Source organism: Dendrobates tinctorius, unplaced genomic scaffold (genome assembly GCF_039654945.1).
Source record: "Dendrobates tinctorius isolate UK_male_01 unplaced genomic scaffold, ASM3965494v1 ptg000043l, whole genome shotgun sequence".
Lineage (NCBI taxonomy): Eukaryota > Metazoa > Chordata > Amphibia > Anura > Dendrobatidae > Dendrobates > Dendrobates tinctorius.
Genome location: NW_027361711.1, coordinates 28479380 through 28503177, shown reverse-complemented (window position 1 = coordinate 28503177; position 23798 = coordinate 28479380). Strand labels below are relative to the sequence as shown.

General features: G+C 44.3%; 1 protein-coding gene across 2 annotated transcripts in view; it reads right to left on the bottom strand.

The window, feature by feature from the left end:
- The window catches only part of DPYSL3 (dihydropyrimidinase like 3), a 129370-nt gene that overhangs the window by 39411 nt on the left and 66161 nt on the right, over positions 1-23798 (bottom strand). The window contains exon 1 of one of the 2 annotated variants that reach the window (XM_073575248.1): positions 18279-18617. The exons of the other annotated variant lie outside the window; for it this stretch is intronic. Within the exon in view, the coding sequence (XP_073431349.1) occupies positions 18279-18317 (39 nt within the window). The 5' untranslated portion in view covers positions 18318-18617. Of the gene's footprint in view, positions 1-18278; positions 18618-23798 lie in introns of those variants that run through there. 2 annotated transcript variants of the gene reach the window in all.

Below are 23798 nucleotides of genomic sequence, written 5' to 3'. Positions count from 1 at the left end.
AAGAAGTAAATGGAATAAAGAGTGTAGTACCAAGTACATATGTGAAAAATGTGCAGCGGAGGCCGAGCCTATATCAGAGATATGATGACATAGTCTGCAGTGGTATGTGCGACATGGAGACATTGCCCGTTATGTAAGTTACATTTTTCTTCGCTTGAATTTCTTCTTGATGACTTCCATTCCAAGCTATAGCATAAGAGCAAGAATTTGAGAGCTAGATACCCATGTGCAGACTACTCCACCTATTCATGGGAGAGGGCACAGAGACCTAAAGCAACACACATCCAGCCGCATTCCTTTCTTCTGGTCACACCATCCAAAGGCCTTCCGTAGACTTATAGGTTCTTTGATCACCTCATATCTTTAGCTTTACAACCACACCATGGCATGGAAAGGTCTAGTTCAGAACATGTGTGCTTTGACATCAGTCCGTGAGGATGGAGGCGAGAGATGGGTCTCTGATAAGTTTGTTAATAACACGCATTCCGTGTCCTTTATCTCCATAAACAAGGATGTCTTTGATTTCCCTCACATGTCCTGACACTATACAGAGCTGGTCATGCTGCAAAAAACTTGGAAAACATAGCTTGTTCCAAGCAACAGACCAATCCTTTGTGCTCCAAATCTACTGAATTTCTTATTTCAATTGGGCAGAGAGAAGCCATGGATTAGAAGAGATTAGAGGCAATGAAATATAGGACTTTCGGGAGATTAGTAATCCATATGAAAGACAGTTCTTTAGAGATTAGGTGCTTGACTTGGCTGACTTTACTAAGCGAAGAGACTCCTCCAGAACGTCTCCTGATGCAGAGTATTGGACCTGACCCATCATCAGAGACGCTTGGAATGAGAATATACTGCATTTTGCTATAAATAAGTGTCTTAGCGGGACAGCTCTACCATATCAGAATAGGTTTACAAAGAAAAATTGGACCACATTTATCACCGGACCACAAGAAATGTGTAACGTGCCAATGGAATCAAATACACCACTGGCTTCCATGCATGATACTTACTGAATAAAACAAGGGTATACAACCTTATTGCTTTGAGGTAGGGCACATTTTTTGGCAAGTGCAGGTTGATGTCCATGCTTGGTTGAACATGGTACCATATATGAACACAATACCCATTGTATTATATATCATGAAGCCAACCATGAAAACACAACAATCTTGGACTGCTGCTTGGTCTACCATGTGACCCTTCCTTCTGATGTCAGGACACAGATCATACAGCAATAGGGTCTACAAATATTAGTTTCATTTCTCTCCTGTAAATTTCACTTAATAAAAATAAACTACGGTACAAACACTTACGCTTTCGAGAGCACTCACTTTCCAGCATTTTGCTACAACTGCCTCAAACTTTAAGGCTGCACTGCACCCCAAATATGGTGAAATCCAGATAACCTACACTAACGGTCCATACACAATATACAGTACATGTGATAAATGAATCCCAGGACTGTCCCCAGAGGTGCACACACAATATACATGCGATAAATGAATCCCAGGACTGTCCCCAGAGGTGCACACACAATATACATGCGATAAATGAATCCCAGGACTGTCCCCAGAGGTCCATATTATAATTATATATATATATATATATATATATATATATCACATACTGTGAATAAAAACACATGGTAAATGAATTCAAAGTGACCTGCACTAGTGGTCCATATACACAGGACTCATCTCGTCTCTGGCAGTGGTCAAAGGCGTCTCTTAGAAGGGGGCATTTCGTAACCCTCCAAGAAAGGGATTAGACCTGTTCTCCGAAAGGATTGTGAAATAGTCAGCTGGCTCAGGTAACAGGTATAGCATTGTCTCCTCGCTTTCTTCATGCAACTGTATTTACATCTTTCAGACATGAATACAATTGAAAATTTTGATTGTCATTTGATGGTCGTGCCAGAAGTTCCAGGGTTGACACAACGTGCACCAATGTCGTGAGGTTACCTGATCACGCTGGTGACATCACTGCCGTGATGGAAAGTGTTCAGCAGTGGAGTCAAAGAAAAACAATTCTCATTGTAGCTGGGGGAGGAGGTGGTTGTGTGAGGGAAAAGTATGGTGGGCATATATAGCAGGGGAGAAGTATAGAAAGGGACATGTGGTATGGAGGTGACAGCTTGAAAATGCAGCAAAGTGTGGAAAGAGGCAGTGAACAGGGCGTTAGAGTGTGACGTGACAGTGTGAAAATCGGGCACAAAATGGAGAGGGGGCAACGTTGGGGAGATCATATGAAGAGGTGGCAACATTGGAGAGACAGGAACAATATAGAATGGGCGCTATATAGAGGAGACATTAAAGATGGATACATTGTGGGATGGTCAGCATGGGAGCCAAGAGTACAACTTAAACAGATAGTTTTATATAGGGGGCATTATAATGACACTAATTTTTAAGATCACTGTAGCGGGATGTGCTGCAGAAAGATAGAGAAGCGAGTAGTCTGCAAAGGCGAGCTGTGGGTGTGAAAATTTATCACAGCATCTGGACCAAATGAAGGGAAGAGAGATCAGAATGAGTAAGTTCAATCAGAGAAGATGTCACCTTTGATGTACCTGGGTGTAAATGTTTATTTGTGAAACTGGCTGCTTCAAATCAGTACTATGGCTTGTGCATGGTATACAGTCTGATCAATGGGAGAACAACTGCCAGCATTTTCTTACCATTTACTGCCACTGATCATTGTACCAAGCTTGGCGCTGTATTCATGTACTTATGATGGATCTGGTGCTGTATTCATACAGTGATGGTAGTTCTGGCAATGTATTCGTGTACTGCTAAAAAGTTATTATAATATATCCTTCGTAACACATAGATAAGGTGCTTAGCTGATGAACAGCTATAGACTAATGAACAAATTAAAAGCAAATTTACCTTGTATCTAGGTTTCTGGGGTAGGCAGCTTCTTTCCAGAAGCGATTATGGTATGCTTCGTTCAAGAGGTTCCCTTCTTATATAAGCTGCAGCCAAAGGCCACCGAAAGCAAAGCTCCCAGGAATCAAGTCCCAATTGATTTCACTCTCAGTTCTGTAATTCTTCATTTTCCTAGATTAAGCCATTGTGCTGTAGATCTCTCTATGACAGATGAAAGCTTAAGGGGTCTTCCAGCACAGGAAAAAAAAACTGCAAACAAAATCATCTATGAAACTGAATAATGGCTACCACTTTGCTGGTCATACAGTAGGTCACATAATATAAGGTCTTGTTTAAGTTACCCGCCTACCCTACAGAAATTAAGAACTTCTAAAGAGGATTTCCAAGTTCATTAAAAAGCTGCAGACGCAGCAATACAGTTAAAATAATTGACTTGTACTAATTTCTCTCTATTCCAGCACCACACCATTGATTCTTCCTCTGGTCATTTACCTTGAAAGCAACAATCACATTGCAGCCAATCACTGGCTTTGTTGTTGTACGGCAAAAGACCACTAAGGCTGGTTTCACATTTGCGTTTTTTAGCGCTGGAAAAAAACGCATATGTGCGCATGCGTTTTTTCCCCTATATTTAACATGGGTGCGCATACCTGCGCGCTTGTAAGCGCATGTATGCGATTTTCATGCGCTGCGTTTTTTTGGGGTGCGCGTTGGTATTTTCCAGACGCAGCATGTTGCATTTTTTGGCCCTGCAAAAAAGCGCATGCACACATATGCGCACGTTTTGCGCTAAAAATGGCCATTATAGCCTATGGATGCGCATATGTGCGCACTGGCATGCTCATGTATGCGTTTTTTTGCATATGCGTTTTTTTTTTTAACCATGGAATTTAGGGGTTTGGGTTAGAGTTAGGGTTAGTTAAGGGGGTTTAGGGTTAGGGTTAGGGTCAGGGTTAGAGTTAGGGTTAGTTAAGGGGGTTTAGGGTTAGGGTTAGGGTCAGGGTTAGGGTTGGGGTTTGGGTCAGGGTTAGGGTTAAGTATGGTTTGGTTAAGGGTTAGGGTCAGGGTTAGGGTCAGGATTAGGGTTAAGTATGGTTTGGTTAAGGGTTAGGGTCAGGGTTAGGGTTAGGGTCAGGGTTAGGGTTAAGTATGGTTTTGTTAAGGGTTAGGGTCAGGGTTAGGGTCAGGATTAGGGTTAAGTATGGTTTGGTTAAGGGTTAGGGTCAGGGTTAGGGTTAGGGTCAGGGTTAAGAATGGTTTTGATAAGGGTCAGGGTCAGGGTCAGGATTAGGGTTAAGTATGGTTTGGTTAAGGGTTAGGGTCAGGGTTAGGGTCAGGGTTATGGTCAGGGTTAGGGTTAAGTATGGTTTTGTTAAGGGTTAGGGTCAGGGTTAGGGTTAGGGTCAGGGTTAGGGTTAGGGTCAGGGTTAGGGTCAGGGTTAGTTAGGGTTTAGGGTTTGGGTTAAGTATGATTTGGTTAAGGGTTAGGGTCAGGGTTAGGGTTAGGGTCAGGGTCAGGGTTAGGGTTAGTAAAGTCATGGTTTGGGTTAGTGTGAGGGGCCACCTAATGTTGGAAAAAAACGCAAACGTGGTAAAAACGCACTAAAAACGCATACAAACGCATAAAAACGCTGCGTTTTTTTCATGCATGCTCATAAAAATGCTTGAAAAAAACGCAGCAGTTGTATGCTTTTGTATGCGTTTTTTCAATGCGTTTTTTTTGCGGGAAAAACGCGCTGCAAAAAAAAGCAAGTGTGAAACTAGCCTTAGACCAGTGACTGGCTGCAGGGGTCAAGAGCCAAGGGGAGGATCAGGAGCGTGTCCCCATAGGCTTCCTGATGTTATGATGCCTTTGGGTTTTATTTAAAATCAATCACTGAACAAAATTTTCTTTGTTTCGCACGTCCAACATTCTGCACTCTCTGATTGTCTGTACAGTGGCTTCTGATACCGAGATGTAAACCCATCACTAGTAGATGCTCATACGCCTATAAATTATACTCTTTTTTACCTGGCAGCCATATAGAGAAAGAAGGGAGCAGTTCGGATGTCCGGCAGTGCCACTTTGTAACGGGGATAATAATTACCCAATGTGCCGATCGCTCGGTGCAGGGCCAGCAGTGAGACAACAACCGATCAGTACGTTACCATCTAGCCCGTGGATAGGTGATAATCAGACAGCCCCTTTATATCGATGTCAATACAGTGGATTGGGAAAGCTGTACCAGAAAAGTAAGCTCTGACTGCTATAAAGACAATATTTTGTAATTTGGCACTTTTTTCAGAATATTTCCTAAGCATTCCTTCCTATACTATGTAGTTGCACAGCATTTTTTTGCTCTCTCCAAGCTATTGATATTGCTTTTACCTGATGAACTGGTTTTACGTTCCCATATAATATTGGATTACACTTGTTCTAGATGAAAATTGTCAGCAGTAATTCTCATTTTATCTTTCATCTTAATTCCCTTACAAAAGATACAGGAATTTAGGGCCCATTGTTTGTCTTTGCTCACATTTATTGTCTTCTTTTATCTCTTCCGGACAGCTTGAGGAAGGGGATTTGGTGACTGAAATGCTGTCCTCCATGACTATATGCAAACATTAATGTTTATGCACTGGGTTCACCTATTGATGGGCTATACTTCGGATGGGGCTCCAATCTTCTGGCTCCTGTCATTCAGCACAATTAGATGAAATCAGGTCAAATGTGGCCAGTTTTTTACTCTTATTTTATTCCCTCTGTTCCCCAGAGTATTCCATGGTTTTTCTTTTTTAAAAAAAAAAAAAATCCCACATGCAGTTCTAGTGATATTGGCCTTCTTATTTAGCGGTAATTTTAATAGTCTTTACAAAGAGGATCCTCTGGGGCGTGTCTTTAGGCTGCTCTGCATTATTACCATGTGAGCCACGCCCCCTGGATAAAGAGCAAAAAAAAAATCAGCATTAAATAAAACATGTTCATATCTCTGGAACCATATGGTGGATAATAAAAAAAAAAACACATGTTAACAGATGAATACTCATGGGAGCAGCGGGAATAAAATAAGAGCAAAAAATGACCACTTTTGACAGGTGCTCTTTAGGTGACTGCAGCATAGTTTACCGGGCATCGGTTGCATTACGTTGGATGACTGGGTCTGGTACTGCAGCTTGTCTCATTCAACATTCATTTGAAAACGATGAGGTGTTGGCCCCTACAATTTGTGTGTCTTTGAGGTCGGATTTCCACCAAACACTTATGGCTTATATTAGGGATAGGCCATCAGTTTTTAAGTCTCAGAGATCCTCTAACGGATTATCTTTCTTATTTTCTCATACAAGTATTTTCCCATAAACAGTTAGGCTAGTTATAAAAATTGGAAAGAAAAACAAATATTAGGATGTGAACTGAGAAATGAAGGCTTAAAGGGAACCTGTCACCAGGGTTGCCCGATATATGATACGGCCACCGCCTTTCAAGGCTTATCTACAGCATTCTATAATGCTGTAGATAAGCCCCCAGTCCGGCCTGAAAGATAAGAAAAAATAACTTATTATACTCAAGGGGGGCATCCGTTACGATAGGTGTCGCAGGTCCGGGTCCAGCGCATCCCATCTCCTTGCGATGCCGCCCTCCTGCTTGCTTCATGGCTCCCCGGCATCGCGCTCCTGCGCAGGCGTACTTTTCTGCCCTGTTGAGGGCAGAGCAAAGTACTGCAGTGCGCAGGTGCCGGGAAAGGTCAGAGAGGGCCAGCGCTTGCGCACTGCAGAAATTTACTCTGCCCTCAACATGACAGGTATGTATGCCTGCGCAGGAGCGTGATGCCGGGGAGCCATGAAGCAAGCAGGAGGGCGGAGATCATAAGAAGATGGGAGGTGCTGGACCCAGACCTGTGACACCCATCAGATCAGACTGCCCCCAGGGTGAGTATAATAAAAGTTATTTTTCTTATCTTTCTGGTCGGACAGGGGGCTTATCCACAGCATTGTAGAATGCTGTGTATCAGCCCTGAAAGGCGGTGGCCGTATCTTATATCGGCCAAACCTGGTGACAGGTTCCCTTTAATCATGTTTTCCATGAGATTATTATGTGTTGGAAACTTTTCTTTGGTTGATACGGTAAATGTTACATCGTTGGTTGTCAGTAGCACCTGCTGTGGGCATGAGTCGGGTATCAGAAGGGTGCAATTGGATGTCATTTACAAATGTCTGAACACGTGCTTGAGGAACAAGGGAACTATAAGCACCAGTAGTGCGTAATTATATCAGTTCTCATTTTTTCCTAATAAAGTCCACAGTGACAGGAGATTGATTCTTATGGACAAGATCTGTTAACCTTTTTTTTTATTATTATACTCAGAGCAAGATGATAAGAAATGACTGAACAAATAAAGTGGATATAAGGCAAACAGAAAGGACATTCTTGGCCTGTTTGACTTATGAAGTAGCTCACAGTTATGACGCTTGCAATCCCCTTAGTACATTGCTTCACGTCTAGGCAAAAATGGAATACTGTACATAGCTGAAAGGGTATTCTGACCATAGACATTTATAGGCAGCCCAACTTTTAGGAATACAGTATCCGATCACATGTATACGAGATTAATGCTATTTGTCAAATTACCCTTTTAATTGTAAAAAAGGACAAGCCAGAAAGTTCAATGAGGAGGGTGCAGCGGGAAAGAATGGCTAGAAGGTTGACGGAGTGTTTAAACTAGGAACTAGGAGGGCAGGGGGAAATTACTTTATAGAACAGGAAGAGATAGTGTAGCTAGTGACCTGGGGAGGGCAATAACTGTGCAATAGGGGAAGATAATGTCGCTAGTGACCTGGGGAGGGCAATAACTGTGCAATAGGGGAAGATAGTGTCGCTAGTGACCTGGGGAGGGCAATAACTGTGCAATAGGGGAAGATAGTGTCGCTAGTGACCTGGGGAGGGCAATAACTGTGCAATAGGGGAAGATAGTGTAAATAGTGACCTGAGGAGGGCAATAACTGTGCAATAGGGGAAAATAGTGTCGCTAGTGACCTGAGGAGGGCAATAACTGTGCAATAGGGGAAGATAGTGTCGCTAGTGACCTGGGGAGGGCAATAACTGTGCAATAGGGGAAGATAGTGTCGCTAGTGACCTGGGGAGGGCAATAACTGTGCAATAGGGGAAGATAGTGTCGCTAGTGACCTGGGGAGGGCAATAACTGTGCAATAGGGGAAGATAGTGTCGCTAGTGACCTGGGGAGGGCAATAACTGTGCAATAGGGGAAGATAGTGTCGCTAGTGACCTGGGGAGGGCAATAACTGTGCAATAGGGGAAGATAGTGTCGCTAGTGACCTGGGGAGGGCAATAACTGTGCAATAGGGGAAGATAGTGTAAATAGTGACCTAGAGGGGGCTATTACTGTACAGAAGGAGAGGATAGTGTAGACCGTGACCTGGAGAGGGCAAGTACAGGAGGGGAAGATAATGTTTATGGTGATCTGGGATTGCAGTAGGGAAATTACTGTTCAGGAGGGGAAGATCTTGTAGATAGTGATGGGAAACTTTTATAACTATCCTGAATAAGATATGTGCCCAATATATAAACTAATGGAGTATATAAGCTTGAAATAGGAGAAAACCATTATGGCTAAACAGAGCTGAAAGAGGCACAGTAAATGACAAAAAGAAAGATTAGAGAATAAAAGCAAGAGGTTAGTGATGAGGCATTTAATAATTATAAAAAAAAAATTCGTATAAAAAGCAAATCAAGGCAGCAAAGATTCAAACAGAGAAGCTCATTGCCAAAGAAAGTAATAAATAATCCAAAAATATTTTTCAAACACATAAACAGTAATAAGAAACTCAAAAATGATAGGATAGTGTTGGCCCCCTCAAAAATAATCTGGAAGAAATTATGGAGGAGGATGAGGGAAAGATCAATCTGCTAAACATCTTCTTCTCTACAGTATTTATCCCATGACAGATGACATGATCAGCGATGTCATAATTCCCTATTAAATATCACCTGCTTAACCCAGAAAGAAGTATGGCGTCACTTCAAAAACCAATAATAGACAAATCATCGGGCCAGGATCGCATACACCCCCGAGTACTGCAGGATTTAAGTACCATGATAAACAGAGCATTAGTCCTAATATTCAAGGATTCCATAATAACAAGGTCTGTACCACAGGACTGGCTCATAGCATATGTGGTGCTAATAATCAAAAATAATTCAAATTCTGTGCCTGGAAACTATAAACTTGTAAATGTAACCTCTAAAAAGGTGGGCAAAACCTTTGAGGGTTTTCTGAAAGATACAATCCTGGAGTACCTCAATAAAAATAACCTCATAACCAAGAATCAACAAGGGTGTATTATTATTTAATTACAATGAATTGTATATATAGTGCTAGCATATTCCATAGCGCTTTACATACATAATTATCGCTGTCTTCAATGGGACTCACACAATCTAAATTCCCTATCAGTATGTCTTTGGAATGTAGGAGGAATCTGGAGAACCCGGAGGAAATCCACGAAAACACAAGGAGAATATACAAATTCCTTGGTGGGATTTGAACCCAAGACCCCAGTGTTGCAAAGCAAAAGTCCGAACTACTGAGCCACCATGTTGTGCTTAATGAGGGATCAACTTCGATGAGGCAGTGAGTTCTAGACTGGACCAAGTCAAGACCGTGAATGTGGTAAAATGTAGACTTTTCAAATGCATTCAATACAGTGCCACAAAAAAATTGGTACATAAAATTAGAACAATTGGACAAGAGGAAAATATGTGTAACTGGCTTGACAACTGGCTCAGAGATAGGAAACAGAGGGTGGTTATTAATGGAACACACTTGGAGTGGGTCACAATCAACACTGGTGTACCATAGGGGTCAGTACTGGGACCTCCTCTTTTTAACATTTATAAATAATTGACCTTATAAAGGGCATACAGAGTAGAGTTTCAATATTTGCAGATAATACCAAATTATGTAAGGTAATCATAACAGAGAAGGACAATTTGAAATTACACAAGGATTTATGTAAGCAGGAGGCTTGGGCTGAGAAATCTCAATTGTGACAAATGCCAGGCAGCGGTTGACAAGGCAAATAAAATAATGGTATACATTAAAAGAGGCGTAGATGCTCATGACAAGATTCTCTCTCTCCTTTTCTGCCTTCATTGTCAGAGCCCCACAAACATGTGCCAATGAAAGCAGAGAAAGAGAGCGGAAAATCTTCTAAAGGGCGCGCTCGATACTGGCCTGTGAGGTGCAATGAAACAGCGCCCACAGCCGAGTCAATCAGGGGGAGTGAACATGGTCACACCTCGGTGATGCAACTTCAACTTCCAGAGTCAGGAAGTTGACGTGACATCATCGGTTAACAGTGGCGGTTGAAGCCGGGGGGGGGGATCATGAGATTGTCACTGAGCGAGCAGAGATAGCGCCGCTCACAGGCAAATATGAAAAAAGACTGTTTGAAAAATACCCATTTCAGCGGTTTAAATCAATGTGCACAATAAAGATTGTAGTTGTCCACCTCTTTAAAAAAAAAAGTGCAAATTAAAAGAATTTGGTGCAATTCAAGAACATTACAAGGTAAACAAAAAAGATGCAAATGCAATAATGATTTGGGCCCTGTATGTATATACAACGAGAAAAATTAATAACAGAAAAACAATTTTTCATAGCAAAATAAAGACCATTACAAAACCAAGAAATGTCTGACCGTGACGTAGGTGACAACATGGCACTGTCGTACTACATCTGTGACAATGTAAGGGCCCTGAGTAACTCACTAACCAGAAAGAATCAAGAAAACTCTAATGTCAAGTAATATAAACAGGGATAATGATTTCCATTTTCTCCAGATAAACCATGCTAAATGTTATAAGCATCTAGGAGTTGTCTTAAAGAAAATGTGCCAGCAGATTATGGCTACCCTATCTGAGTGCAGCATGATGTAGGAAAAGGAACCCTGACTCCAGCGATGTATCACTTAGTTTACTGGGTACCACGGTTATGACATAGAGTTCTTAGATGCATCATGAAGCAGGGCTGAGATAGAGAGCCTGGTATGGGGCAGAGTCAGCTATGTACAGTCTATTGACAGTGAGCTGATTATCACAGAATGGGGCAGCATCAGACACTTGGACAGAAGGCACATAGTCCAAGCAATAATGTCTTAGTGATAAAACCTTCACTGTAGGTAAACAGCACACAGCCTGATAAGTGACACGTCCCTAAAAACTGCATTTTAGCCCCTACATCATGCTGTCCTCAGATTACATAGCAAAAACATGCTAACAGATTCCCGGTAAAAAATTCTATATATTTGCTTAAATCTTTTTTTTAAGGTTTCCAGTAAAGTTAAAATATTGATAGAATTCCAAAATAGACCCGTTTCCAATGCCGTTATCTTATTACTACTAATGTTTGAAAACAAGGATGGTAACAGAATATCAGCTTAAATATAAATTATAATAAATCAGTTCCAGCATTAGTCACAAATAAAACATGATGTACCAACTGGAAATTTCATAATCCAGGTTTGAAAATGAGCTAGAAAAAGACTGGAGAATGGTGAATTTCACTAGTAACTTCTGAGCAGAATAGAGAACACATATTGGGGCATATTTATCAAGTAAAAACAAAAAAAAAAGTGAATATATATTACTGTCTAGTTGCCTTATATCCTCTACAGATCCATTATATATTATTTTAATAGATTATACTTCCAGCTCATTTTAAGCCGAATAAAATTCCCATTAATAAGACGTGAGTCACAAAAATCTTAATTACTAACTTATGAAACAAAAGCAGCGTGCCGAGCCCCACCCTACGGTATGCTCTCAAATACGTCTTTGTGCCACAAGACTTGGACTGTTGTCTTGAGATCAAGACACGTCATCATCTAGGGTACAACTGGCCATTAAATTGGTTAATTATATTTAGAAAGTACCCCCCCACAGATGTATATTCAGGAATTATTCTCCAAAAGACTCAGTTTCCATTGTTACCATAGACTTCATACGTGTAATACACAAAAGGGGACTTAAGAATTGTGTGGGGGATAAAAGACCTGCCTCGTCAGCCAACACGATAATGCCACACCACCCAACCCCCTATTGTAAGGAGCCAACGGCAAGCTGATCATCAGTCCTGCCCCCATGACCGTTCCCTTCCAGTCTCACACAGGTCTTTTCTTAAAGGCAATACACCTGCCTAGTAACAACTGCCGATGCTGAAGTTACAGACTGGACTGGAAAAACAAAGGGACAAAAGAAAATACATTTTCAGGACTAGGAGATGTCCATGTTGGTAATATTAAGGAAGCAAAATGGAAGATTAGGACTGTGTTCACACATGGCAGTCTAATTGTGCTTCTGTTGCAAGTTCTTCAAAATCACAACAAGAAATTAATCTTTAAAAAAAATCAAAACAACGCTATAAAACCATCATGTGTGAACACAGAAATAGAAAATATATGTGATGACCACTTTGTCACATCACTAGAGATACACCCTTCCTGAATGTAATCTTTTTCGCGACTCTAGTTGAATTCAGTCTCTAGAGATCTGGTGTCGGGTGTCTACTGTTGCGCTTCCACTGAACATTTCTGTGGCATTCAAACAACTACCAACTAGGAATGGGTGGACCAGAGGAAGTTCGGGTTCTGGTACCCAAACTTCAACCAGTACTCGAAATCCCATTGAAAATTGTGGATACCCAAACTGCTAAGAAAACAAAATATTCTCTCTCTCCTTCGCGCCACCATGGACTTACCCCGAACACTGCAGCAGAAAGTCCGTGTTTGGAGTTCAGGCCTGAACAGTGACCGTCCAGTATGAACTCCAAACATTTCTGGTCAACAGCGGTTGTTCTCGGCAGCAGCGCATGTCCTGATTACACAGGAGGGAGAACACTTATCATTTGGGCACGCCAAAAGATAATTCCACCCGTTGAAATAGCATTTTGCTCATTCGTCGAGTGATCAGCGGCCTCTTTAGACTACACAATATCACTGAACAAGTGTACCTAGGGACACAAGTTCACAGTGATCGGGCAGATGGACCTTTAGTGTATCTCATGCATGTGCCTTGTAATATGTGAGACATGGAACCCTAAAAAAATAAAAAGGAGCAAATATTAAGCCCTCGGCTCCACTATGACAATGTTGGCCCATCAGCATTCGTGTGCCATAGTCTACCTGTGGTAAGCAGGGAAAAACAACTGGTTTTGTGTCATTTCCCCCCCCCCCAGAAAAGGATACCTGATATTACTTGTACATGTGACCCAAGGAAACACATTATCTGTAATGCATGCCACACGCGACAATCATGGATAAGCACGCCTTGGCACATTATCCGAGCATGTTCGCTCATCACTACTTTAGGAGCACTCAGCAAATAATGGTAAGCTATTCAATTATTTTATTTTCATGCCTACTGTAAAATCTCACAAATGATCACAATGCACGTTAACCCTACTAAATGGTACAAAGGAGGAGACTTACTAGGAATTACATGAGATGACTGCAATTAGCTGGTCCTTCCCATAACCTGAGCCCACGTTTGGTAAAGAGGCAAGCTCCAAAGACAGTGCTCTCTACAGAAAGCAAGTGCCAGCGGTAAATCCCCCCAGAACGTCTCACCATAAGATCTGCAGAGCAGTTTTCCGTCGTACCGGGCATCTGGTGGACGATAGATATGTAATATTTGCTGGAGATACATTAGATAAACACTGATAGAGAAGAAATCCGCCTACACGCCCAGAAAAGTAACAGGTGGCCGAGCGCCGTCTCGCCGTGCAGAAGTGCATCTTCTAGGGTGTGGCCCATATTACCAGCCGGATTCCCTCAGCAGCCAGGCTTTTTTTAGTGAAATTAACGGAATAGTCAGCTCTCCCGGGAGTCCAGCCTAAGGGACCGGGCGCGGCATTGTTCGATGCCAACAAGTAATGCACTTTACATAGGGAAATGTGAATGAAAAGAGTGAGTGTGTGTCCATAGAAGCAACAAAGACCAGCAAGAGGCTGGATTCACACACAGCCATAGTACAAAACAGCACATTTTTCAGGGTGTTCCTTCCGGCCAATACTATTATAGGGAGATGTCAATTACATTGCACAGTGAAGCATAAAAGATGTTACACACTAACTAGGAATGCTTCTATATGGAAGGCTTATAAGGCTGTGACAGACACGGCTGGCGCAGATTTCAGCTACTGGGTACCAAGTTTACAGGTGTACAGTATGGTGAACTTATCAACAGCAGTATCACCCACGTTCCTAAAAGTGCTGGAACCTGCATCTTATTCCAGCGAGCCCTCCATTAAGGCTGGCATGCACAACGTCGGTGTTCATGAATCGGCCCCAGCGACTACAGACGGAGACTCTATCTGTTGCAATGGATTTTAGACTTTTAAATGCTGCTATCAATCAGTAGCTGGGAATGCAGGTCCATGGACTTTAACGCCTCTCTATTGGCTCACCTAAACATGGCGCTTGCTCTTTCCCCATAGCAATTCTGATTTTTTTTTTTTTTTAAATGACTTTGCTTTGTACCATTCCTCCTAGACATTTATGAATAAACTAGATGTGGGCCGATGCGCAATGTTTGTGTGCGTGGGGTGTGTCCCGCCGCTGCCTGCCCATCCACCTACCTCCGTGCAGTCACAGCCGGCAGGAAAGATGGTGGTGTGCGGCCTGTGCTGGAGATGGGGTGCGGCGCCACCAGAGGGCGCCCGCACCCCATCTCCAGCGCAGGCCGCAAGCCGGAGTCTTTCCTGCCAGTTATGACTGCACGGAGGTGGGTGGGCAGGCAGCGGCGGGTCCTGGCGGCAATCTGGCAGCCAATTTGCAGCCGGACTGCGCCTGTCGCTGATTGATCGCGCCCGGCCGGGCGCGATCAATCAGCGACGCGGGATTTCCGTTACAAACAGACAGACTGAATTAGACGGTTATATATGTAGATTGAGAGCTGGGTGTCACCTGCTGGGATTTGTCCCATCCCACACACACTGTCACTGACTGTTTAGTGCGGCCAGTACCAGACAGTGACAAGGAATGATACCACAGAGTAATGGGAAAAGATGCTCCGGGAGTGCTACCTCAAAAGGGACTATTTATTGTCAAGAGTGGTGATAGGTTATTGTTTAAAGGGGTTGTCCACTACTCGGAGAAACGCTTCTTAGGCTGCGATCACACGTTGCGGTTTTTAACGTGCGATTTTGCCGCGAAAGAAAAAAAAACCAAAAAAAAAAACCAGCATCCCATGCAATCCTATGGGATTCTGCAATGCTGTGCTAATGCTGCGGATTTTCCCGTGGCGGAATCGCATCGTGGAAAAATACGCAGCATGCTCATTAATTTTGCGGAATCGCGGCGATTCCGCCCACATAGGAATGCATTGTTCTGCATGTGGCTGTGCCCACCATGTGAAAAGGAAGCAGAACATTTGTGGATGGTACCCAGGGAGTGGAGGAGAGGAGACTGTCCTCCGGGCTCTGGGTACCATATCCCTGTAAAAAATAGAATAAAAAATAAATAAATTAAAAAAAAAAAAAAAAAAAAATCGGGTTATATTCACCTTCCGGCGTCCCGCGCAGCCTTACCGATGCTCTCGCCAACTCCCGATCCCAGTAATGCCTTGCAGCAAAGACCTGTGATGATGTAGCGGTCTTGCGAGACCGCTACATCATGAAAGGTCTCGCAGGGCATTACTGGGAACGGGAGCATCGTGATGATCGGGAACACTGCGCGGGACGCCGGAAGGTGAGAAAAACACGATTTTTTATTTTTAACACTAGATCTTTTTACTATTGATGCTGTGATGCTGCATAGGCAGCCTCAATAGTAAAAAGTTGGTCACACTCATCAAACACTATGTCAATCAGTTCTCCAAGCGATGCTATAGATCGCTTGGAGAACGCTAGCATTCTGTAAGCTAAATACGCTTGCAAATCGCTAGTTTTTCCACGGGAAAATCGCAGGAATTTAAAGTGCGGTTTACCCGTGGAATGGAGTTCTGGAATTCCCGTGGTAACTTACGCAGGAGTTCCGCAACGTGTGCACATAGCCTTAATCCTTATGTTTACCCCCCAGTAAAATAATAACAGTTATATTGACCTCCGGTGTTGGCACAGCTCTCCTAGGGCTCACGATACATTGTTACGCTTAGGTATCTATGGTTATGACCAATAACCGCTGTCACTATATGTGTGGTCATCTAAGCCACTGCAATGCCCCACACATGGGGTAAGTGACATCATGAGTCAGAAGAACTATACTACATTTATAATTGGAGGCATTTGCTAATATTACTATTACTCCTACTACATATTGGGATAGGATCTTGGAGATGGGAATACCCCTTAAAGCTACAAGTACACTTAGAACACCAGCATTATTACACAGACCCTGCTGATGAATATGGCAATTGCTGCATGTGGGGGAGAGGTTCAGGAGCACTATTCAGATGAGGTGGCCGCATTAATCACCCCCATGTTTTACAAATGGGGTACATTTCATTAAACAATTATTGGTCAGGATCCCAGTTTCATCAGTGTTTGGTCAGTGTGTGAGATTTCACCACCAGTGTTTCAATCACATGATGAGATCGGTGCTGTCAGTGACTTATAGGCGTCAATGGGTCATTTTTATCTGTGATTTGGATCAAAATAAAACATGTCTCCGTGTTTTGTGGTTTTTTTTTGCAGTCACACAGAGAACACGGACATGTGAACAGCTCCACAGATAATGGGTACGTGGTTGTGAACAAGGTACATCTGAATGAGGCCTTAATACTGTGTTCTTTTTCCATTGTGTTTTTTTGTGCCGAAAACCTGTTGTGTGTTCATGAAAACCGTGCATTTGTCAGTGCGTCTTTGTCTCCACTGACTTCCATTTCTTGAGATCCCATCCACTCTGCTGTAACATCCGGACACTGTACAAGTACACAGCGTCCAACCCGCAGCGATTACCAATCATGGGCACACACCCTCTGTGTGAATGCTGCCTAGGACAATCTGGATTCCCTGTATATGTATGCTATTACCAAAATTAAAACCCAGACACGTGCTCCATGGTTGCCGCGCCTCCCAATTCCCCTCCCTTTCCACGCAGCAAATGGACGGCAAAGGCTCCATAACCCAAATCTGGCTCATCCAGACAGCACATAGTTGTTGCCTAGCAACACTGACATTTGCAGGGATGGCACGTTCATACATTAAACCCCTCTAAATAAGCAGACGTCGTTTCCCCCCACATCTGCCTCAAAGGTTGTGCCAGAAATGCCACCTGTGTGCCAAGCATTTCAGGAATGATGCAAAATCCGCAAGGTATTCCCAAAGCTGCAGGGTATGAATGCCACCCTGATTTTCTAAGGGGGATTTTGTACACAAAGATCCTATATTGCCGTGAGCCCCCAACCCTCGAACTGCTATTGTTGTAGGAGGGAGCGTCCATTTCTAGGACAAGATGGACGCTGCTGAGGATCTCTGAAGCACCCCCACCCCCCGCACTCTTTGTAGGGATTCTGCACTCTACAAGAATGCAATGGCTTGTCAAATGACTGCAGAGACAGAGACGTCTTCCGGATGACTGCACCTGCCTGCTCGGTGGACCTCCACATGCCCAGCGGGCCACCCCAGGCGGAGAGCCAGCCGTCACATCTCTTCACAGAAATCATTGCTGCACCTTCGGCGTCAGATCATTGATTCACATTCTGCGTGGCCAACAGAGGGTTAATACAAATACTGCATCCTTGTCACAAAACATAACCAAGAATGTCACCCGGGCACAGTGACAATCAGTGCCAGCCCATCGCCCTTTTGTCTGGTTGGTGGTAAAGATGGAGTAGCTGCTACCTATTCTTCCACTCCCAGTGCATCCCCCACCCATCACCCCACCAAAGGTCTAATTAAATTCAGCACAGACAAAGCCCAGCTGCACATCGCCCATCTGACAATGAAGGCTGATCAGGAGGAGGCCAGTGACTGTCTGCAGAGCATCGCACCTGCCACAAATGGCCAAAGATCTGGAGAAGATGAGAGCAAAGGAACCTGGACACGCGACCCTATGTCGCCCATATACGTTCCCAACCCTCCTGCATAGAGATATTATAGGATGGGAATCAGGCGTAACTCAGCTGTATATGGGAGCTGCTGATCACACACACCATAGCCCATCCCCAGGTACATATGGGTGGTCCACCCCTCTCCAGGACCCCTCTCCAGGGTGTCATCTAATGCTCAGAAAGCATATACCCTGATGGATCCACCTGCCAGATTAGAGGCTGATCCTAATACCTGGCCTGAGGTCACCTTCTCCGGCTAATCCTGGGCCCACACCCCATGTGTATGGGGGCAGCAGCAGCCCCCCACAGCGCCCTGACAGCAGCAGAGATGCAGGCACTCACTGTTATCCTAGGGATGTTCTTCTTGCCCTGGTAAGACATGATGCTCTCCTCCGCAGCCTGCTCCCTTCGGCTCTGTCGTGCAGCAGATCAGGTGAGGGGAGCTTGTCTGATTTTCCCTGCCTTAGACAATAGTAAATCCCTTTTTGCAGCGCCAGCTGGGACTCCGAGAAGAGAGAGCGAGCAGATCCCGACTCCGCCCTCGCTAGTGCTCGCTACTAGGCTCTGGCCTCACCCACTGCTGGCCTCTGCATCTGCGCCGCGCCTGGACGCCCAGCAGGGGGCGCTACATGCACTGCAGATCTCAGCACCGAATCAGAAAACTAGAAAGCAGAGAATAGACAGGCTCCTTTCAGGAACCGATCCCTGTCTACAAGCCGTAGTAATGCCAGGTGTGATCACCTGGCCGGATCTATGCGCACAGTCAGTAGGGCCACATGATCTCCATACATCTGACATGTCACTAGCACACTGCTAGCTATATACTCACATGCTGTATAATGGGAGTCAATGGGAAAGCCGAGCAAGTGAGGTATTCTGCTACATGCAGGGCAGGCGATCTGATCGGGTTATGGCAGCTTCTAACCTCCCATGGAGACTATTGAGGCATGTCAAACGCGGGAAAAAAAAAAAGCTTTTAAAAATATTAAAAACATATAAAAGTTCAAATCACCCCCCCCTTTCGCCCCATTCAAAATAAAACAATGAAAAAAAAATCAAACCTACACATAATTGGTATCGTCGGGTTCAGAATCACCCCATCTATCAACGCAAAAAAGAATTAACCTGATCGGTAAATGGCGTAATGATTAAAAAAAATCAAACAGCCAAAATTACGTTTTATTTGGTCGCTGCTACATTGCAATAAAAGGTGATCGTATCTACACCAACATGGTATTAATAAAAATGAAGCCATCTCCCATCCCCAAATCACCAAAAATTAAGGCACTACAGGACTCGGAATATGGTGCCATTTTTTTCACCACTTAGATAAAGAACCTAGACATGTTTGGTGTCTATGAACTCGTAATGACCTGGAGAATCATAATGGCAGGTCAGGGTTAGCATTTAGTGAACATGGTAAAAAAAAACAAAACACTGGAATTGCACATTTTTTTTCAATTTCACCGCACTTGGAATTTTTTTCCTGTTTTCCAGTAGACGATATGTTAAAACCAATGGTGTTGTTCAAAAGTACAACTTTTCCAGCAAAAAACAGGCCCTCAGTTATGGCTCTGGGAAGAAGGAGAGCAAAACACGAAAATACCTCCGGTCATGAAGGGGTTAATGAAAACACTCTGGTGTTAAGATCCCTATATGAACTAAGACTAACATAGGACAAATCCACCTGTCACAACTCTGTTGTCGGAATATTGGGGACCAGGGGCTCCTTCCCTGTTCCTAATGCTAGGGACGCCCTAGCTATCCCTGCTCCTGGGTTGCTTCTGATGGTGAAAATGCCGGGGCCAAGTACTTTGCTGAACTCCTTAATTAGTCCTATATCTGTTCCACTCCCCCGCCCAGGGAAGTGGGGAGTAATAGTGTATGTGCATACACAAACCAGAGAAATAAGTGAGGACATACAGGGATAAATGAAGATCCCATACATGCAAATCTGCACTCACAGACAACAGAAAGGAACACACAGGAGAAAAGGAAGGAAACCCAAATAGGAGAGGATGAGGATTTTGCACACAGCCAAAACACCAAGAGTGTCACATCACTCCAAACGCAGGCAGTTTAAGACTAAGGGCTTATACTCATTTACGAGAAAAACGGACGAGTGCAATCCGATAAAAAATTGGATTGCACTCTGACCAATGTTATTCAATGGGTTACATCTCAACTGCGATTTTTTTTTTTCTCAGCTGAAGTTGTACTGAGAAAAAAATTGCAGCATGCTGCAATTTGCTGCGTATCTCGGACGAGACTCGCCAATGCAAGTCAATGGATGCGAGGAAAAAAAATCGCACAGCACTCACACCATGTGAGTGCTTTCCAATTTTTACGCACCGATGTGTACAGTAAAATCACACTGACAGGTTACAATAGATATATACACGTAGAATACATACTGTATATATATATTATATATATATATATAAGTAGAAAAAATGGAACAGCACAACACCATATGGCGGGTGCCCAGGCCTCCTCAGCAATATCCCATACTTGCCAAATCCATACCAAAACATATAGGAAGGCAGCACTCCAAGTTGCAATGGTTAAAAAAGTGGAGTTTATTTAGATCCACATAGCATGGCGACGTTTCGGCTCACAATGAGACTTTATCCTATAATCTGTCGCCTCTGTTTCTGCCCAAGCCCCGGCCTCACACCCGCTGCCCCGTTTATGCAAACCACCCCGATATAGTGGTGACCCCAAGTTGTGCCTGGGGTTTTTGAACCAATGCTGACTACATTTAGCGCTCCTGCCACAGCAATATCCCACCGATCGCGCTAAAGTGCCCTGATTATACTGTGACGACTCCTGGAGTGGACCCTCTGGGTCGCGATACCAACCCACCCCGGGCAAGCTGACCTAGTGAGGACCACCCCCTATACAGGGAGCGTCAGGGGCAGATCCAGGGGGGTAAATTACCACGACTGCTGGAACCAGGTGGCCGGCTCACAGAAGACGGGAACACGCAGGATACAGAAGTTTGTAAAGCGTGGACACAGGAGCACGCAGGGTACAGGATGGTGCAGAACGTGTACACAGGGGCACGCAGGGTACAGGATAGTGCAGAGTGTGTACACGGGGGCACGCAGGGTACAGGATAGTGCAGAGTGTGTACATGGGGGCACGCAGGGTACAGGATAATGCAGGGGTTGTACACGGGGGCACGCTGGGTACTAGAGTGCGTATAGCATGCGCTGAGAAGCACGCCCGGGTATGAGGCAAAACAGGGCGCATGCGGGGAAGCATGCTTGGGTACAAGACAAGCAGAGCGCGTGCGGGGAATCACGCCCCTGGGTACAAGGTAAAGCAGAGCACGTGCTGGGAAGCACGCCTGGGTACAAGGTAAAGCAGAGCGTGCGCTGGGAAGCACGCCTGGGTACAAGGCAAAGCAGAGCGCGTGCAGGGAAGCATGCCCGGGCACAAGGCAAAGCAGAGCTCGTGCTGGGAAGCACGCCTGGGTACAAGGCAGGGGACCTGAGTACAGAGAGCAGCCAAGCAGGTCTAGCAAGGAAGCACAACGATAATCAGGCGCCACCTATAGGAAGAGGCGGCCTGATAAAGGGCAAGTGCGCCGGGACTTCCGGGTCAGGTCCTCCTGGACCATAGAGATGTCAGAAATGGTGCGGCCACAGTCAGGGCAGTGGAGTGAGCGCATGCACGCTGGACAAAATCCCTGGAGCCGTACGCACAGCCATGAAAACGAGAGAGAGGTATGCGTGCACATCCGACGGGACCACCGGAGCGGCTGCAACACCGGAAGTGATGACGTCGGGCGGAGTGCTCCGGCTCCGGGTGAGAGCAGCATGACAGTAGGTGAGGCTTTTGAAAAACCTTGATAATTTTTTTTTTTATACAAAAAAGCAGGATGACACCTGCATTGTAAAAGCTGACACACTATCCAAAAATGGACACCGCACATTGGAAAAAAATGAGAAAAAAAATAGCACGTCTGAATGAGGCCTTATTATCTTTTATCACTTCTATAGGATGCATTCAGACATTTTTCTCCTTTTTCTGTTCATCAGTGTTTGGTCAGTGACCATTTTTACCATCAGAAGTTTTTCACATAAAATAAAACATGACTAAATGTTACTCATGGTCAGCACAAGGATTGCACAGATACCATCCACATGCTGTCTGTCCATTTTCGTGGACCTTTGACATGTATGGGCAATTTTGATCCGAGTCAGATCTAGAACGGACATGTGTATGTGATTGTTTTTTTTTTTTGCAGAAACACGGCCGACAAAAACAGATATGTGAACAGCTCTGTATACTTTATACATGTTCTACCCTTGAAAATCCCGAATAGAACAAGTATGTGATTCACAGACGTCTAAATGAGGTGTAACCCAAACCTGCTAATTCACACAACTGTATTTACTCACCATTCTAGTACACGAGAGCACGATATTGTCTACTGTCCATACCCTCACCCTATAATTGTCAACTGTTCAGTTCACATGAACGCTTTAATAAACGTAAAAGACTGGAAAAAAACAAAACGCAATAAGGTCTTATCTGGGAAGAAAGCAGATAACACTGCACAATTATGCTCACCTGGTAGGGTTGTGTGCACACAACCACTAATTAGGCTTAGGCTGCTACAGACCCACGAGGAGAAATCAGAAATGGAAAAGCAATGGGTTATGATTAGAGTTGAGCGAATATCTTCAGTTCCCCGCTTATTCGGCAAGCTATATAAAGCGCTAGCTGAATAAGCTACAGCGGGAACCCAGCTTTCCTGGATTTCGCCAGCTGAAAAGCTGATCACCGCCGCAACTGCATGAGTCGCGGCTGTGTCACTGTCGCAGCACATGCATGGAGAGCCTGTGTGTTGGGCCAGTGACACAGCCGCCACACATGCAGCTGCGGCGGCGATCAGCTGTTCAGTTGGCACGATCCAGGAAGCCGGGTTCCCGCTGTAGCTTATTCGGCAAACGCTATACCTTGCCAAATAAGCGGGGGAACCGAAGATAGTCGCTCAACTCTAGTTATGAGCAGCCGTCAATAATGAAGAGAAGGCCGGATTCCAAACATATGTTGTTTAATAGTGAACGAGTCCTAATGAAGAAGTTATATTCTTCAAAGCGCGTTGACTATTAAACTGCATATCTTTGGAATCCGGTCTTCTCATCATTATTGACGGCAGTGGAGGTTAACCCATTCCTTCCCAGCTTCTCCTTAATACACAGACCAAAGCTTAGTAAAAAAAGCCATGAAATATAAAACTAGCATCCAATATAAGATGTCGATTTCTGACTCGAAATAATTACACCCGTGAAGAAAATCATTCCGTTTGGATCCACTTGAGATCTGTATTATGGATATGTGCAAACCATAAATGTGCCTCTGTCGTGTACTATGTAATGGCTGTGTCTGACCATGCTGGGATGTGGTATCCCAATACCCACTCTACAGATGCTGAATGAGGCAGTTGTCGTGTGGCAGTAGATTTGTTCCAGTGTGTCAGAATTAGTTTGGGCACTGTGAGTTAAAAAATGTAATACATTGCATTGTATACAGATGAATCATAAAAGTGCTTTGCTGCCATCTACTGGCCAATGTGTATATGAAAGTTAAGTGATTATTCTCACAAGCTGCCATAGAAATGGCTGAGAGAAGCCTCCCAGCTCAGGGCTCACACAGACTTCCTAAGGTAATGCCCAGCTCAGGGCTCTCACACTTCCTGAGGCATAGCTCCCAAGTGTCCCGGATTTGGCGGGACAGTCCCGTTTTTGATTGCATGTCCCGCTGTCCCGGGCGGTAGCTTATTTTTCCTGCATTTCACTGAGCCGCCACGCCCCCCCAGACAGACCCACCGGCCACCGCTGCCCCACA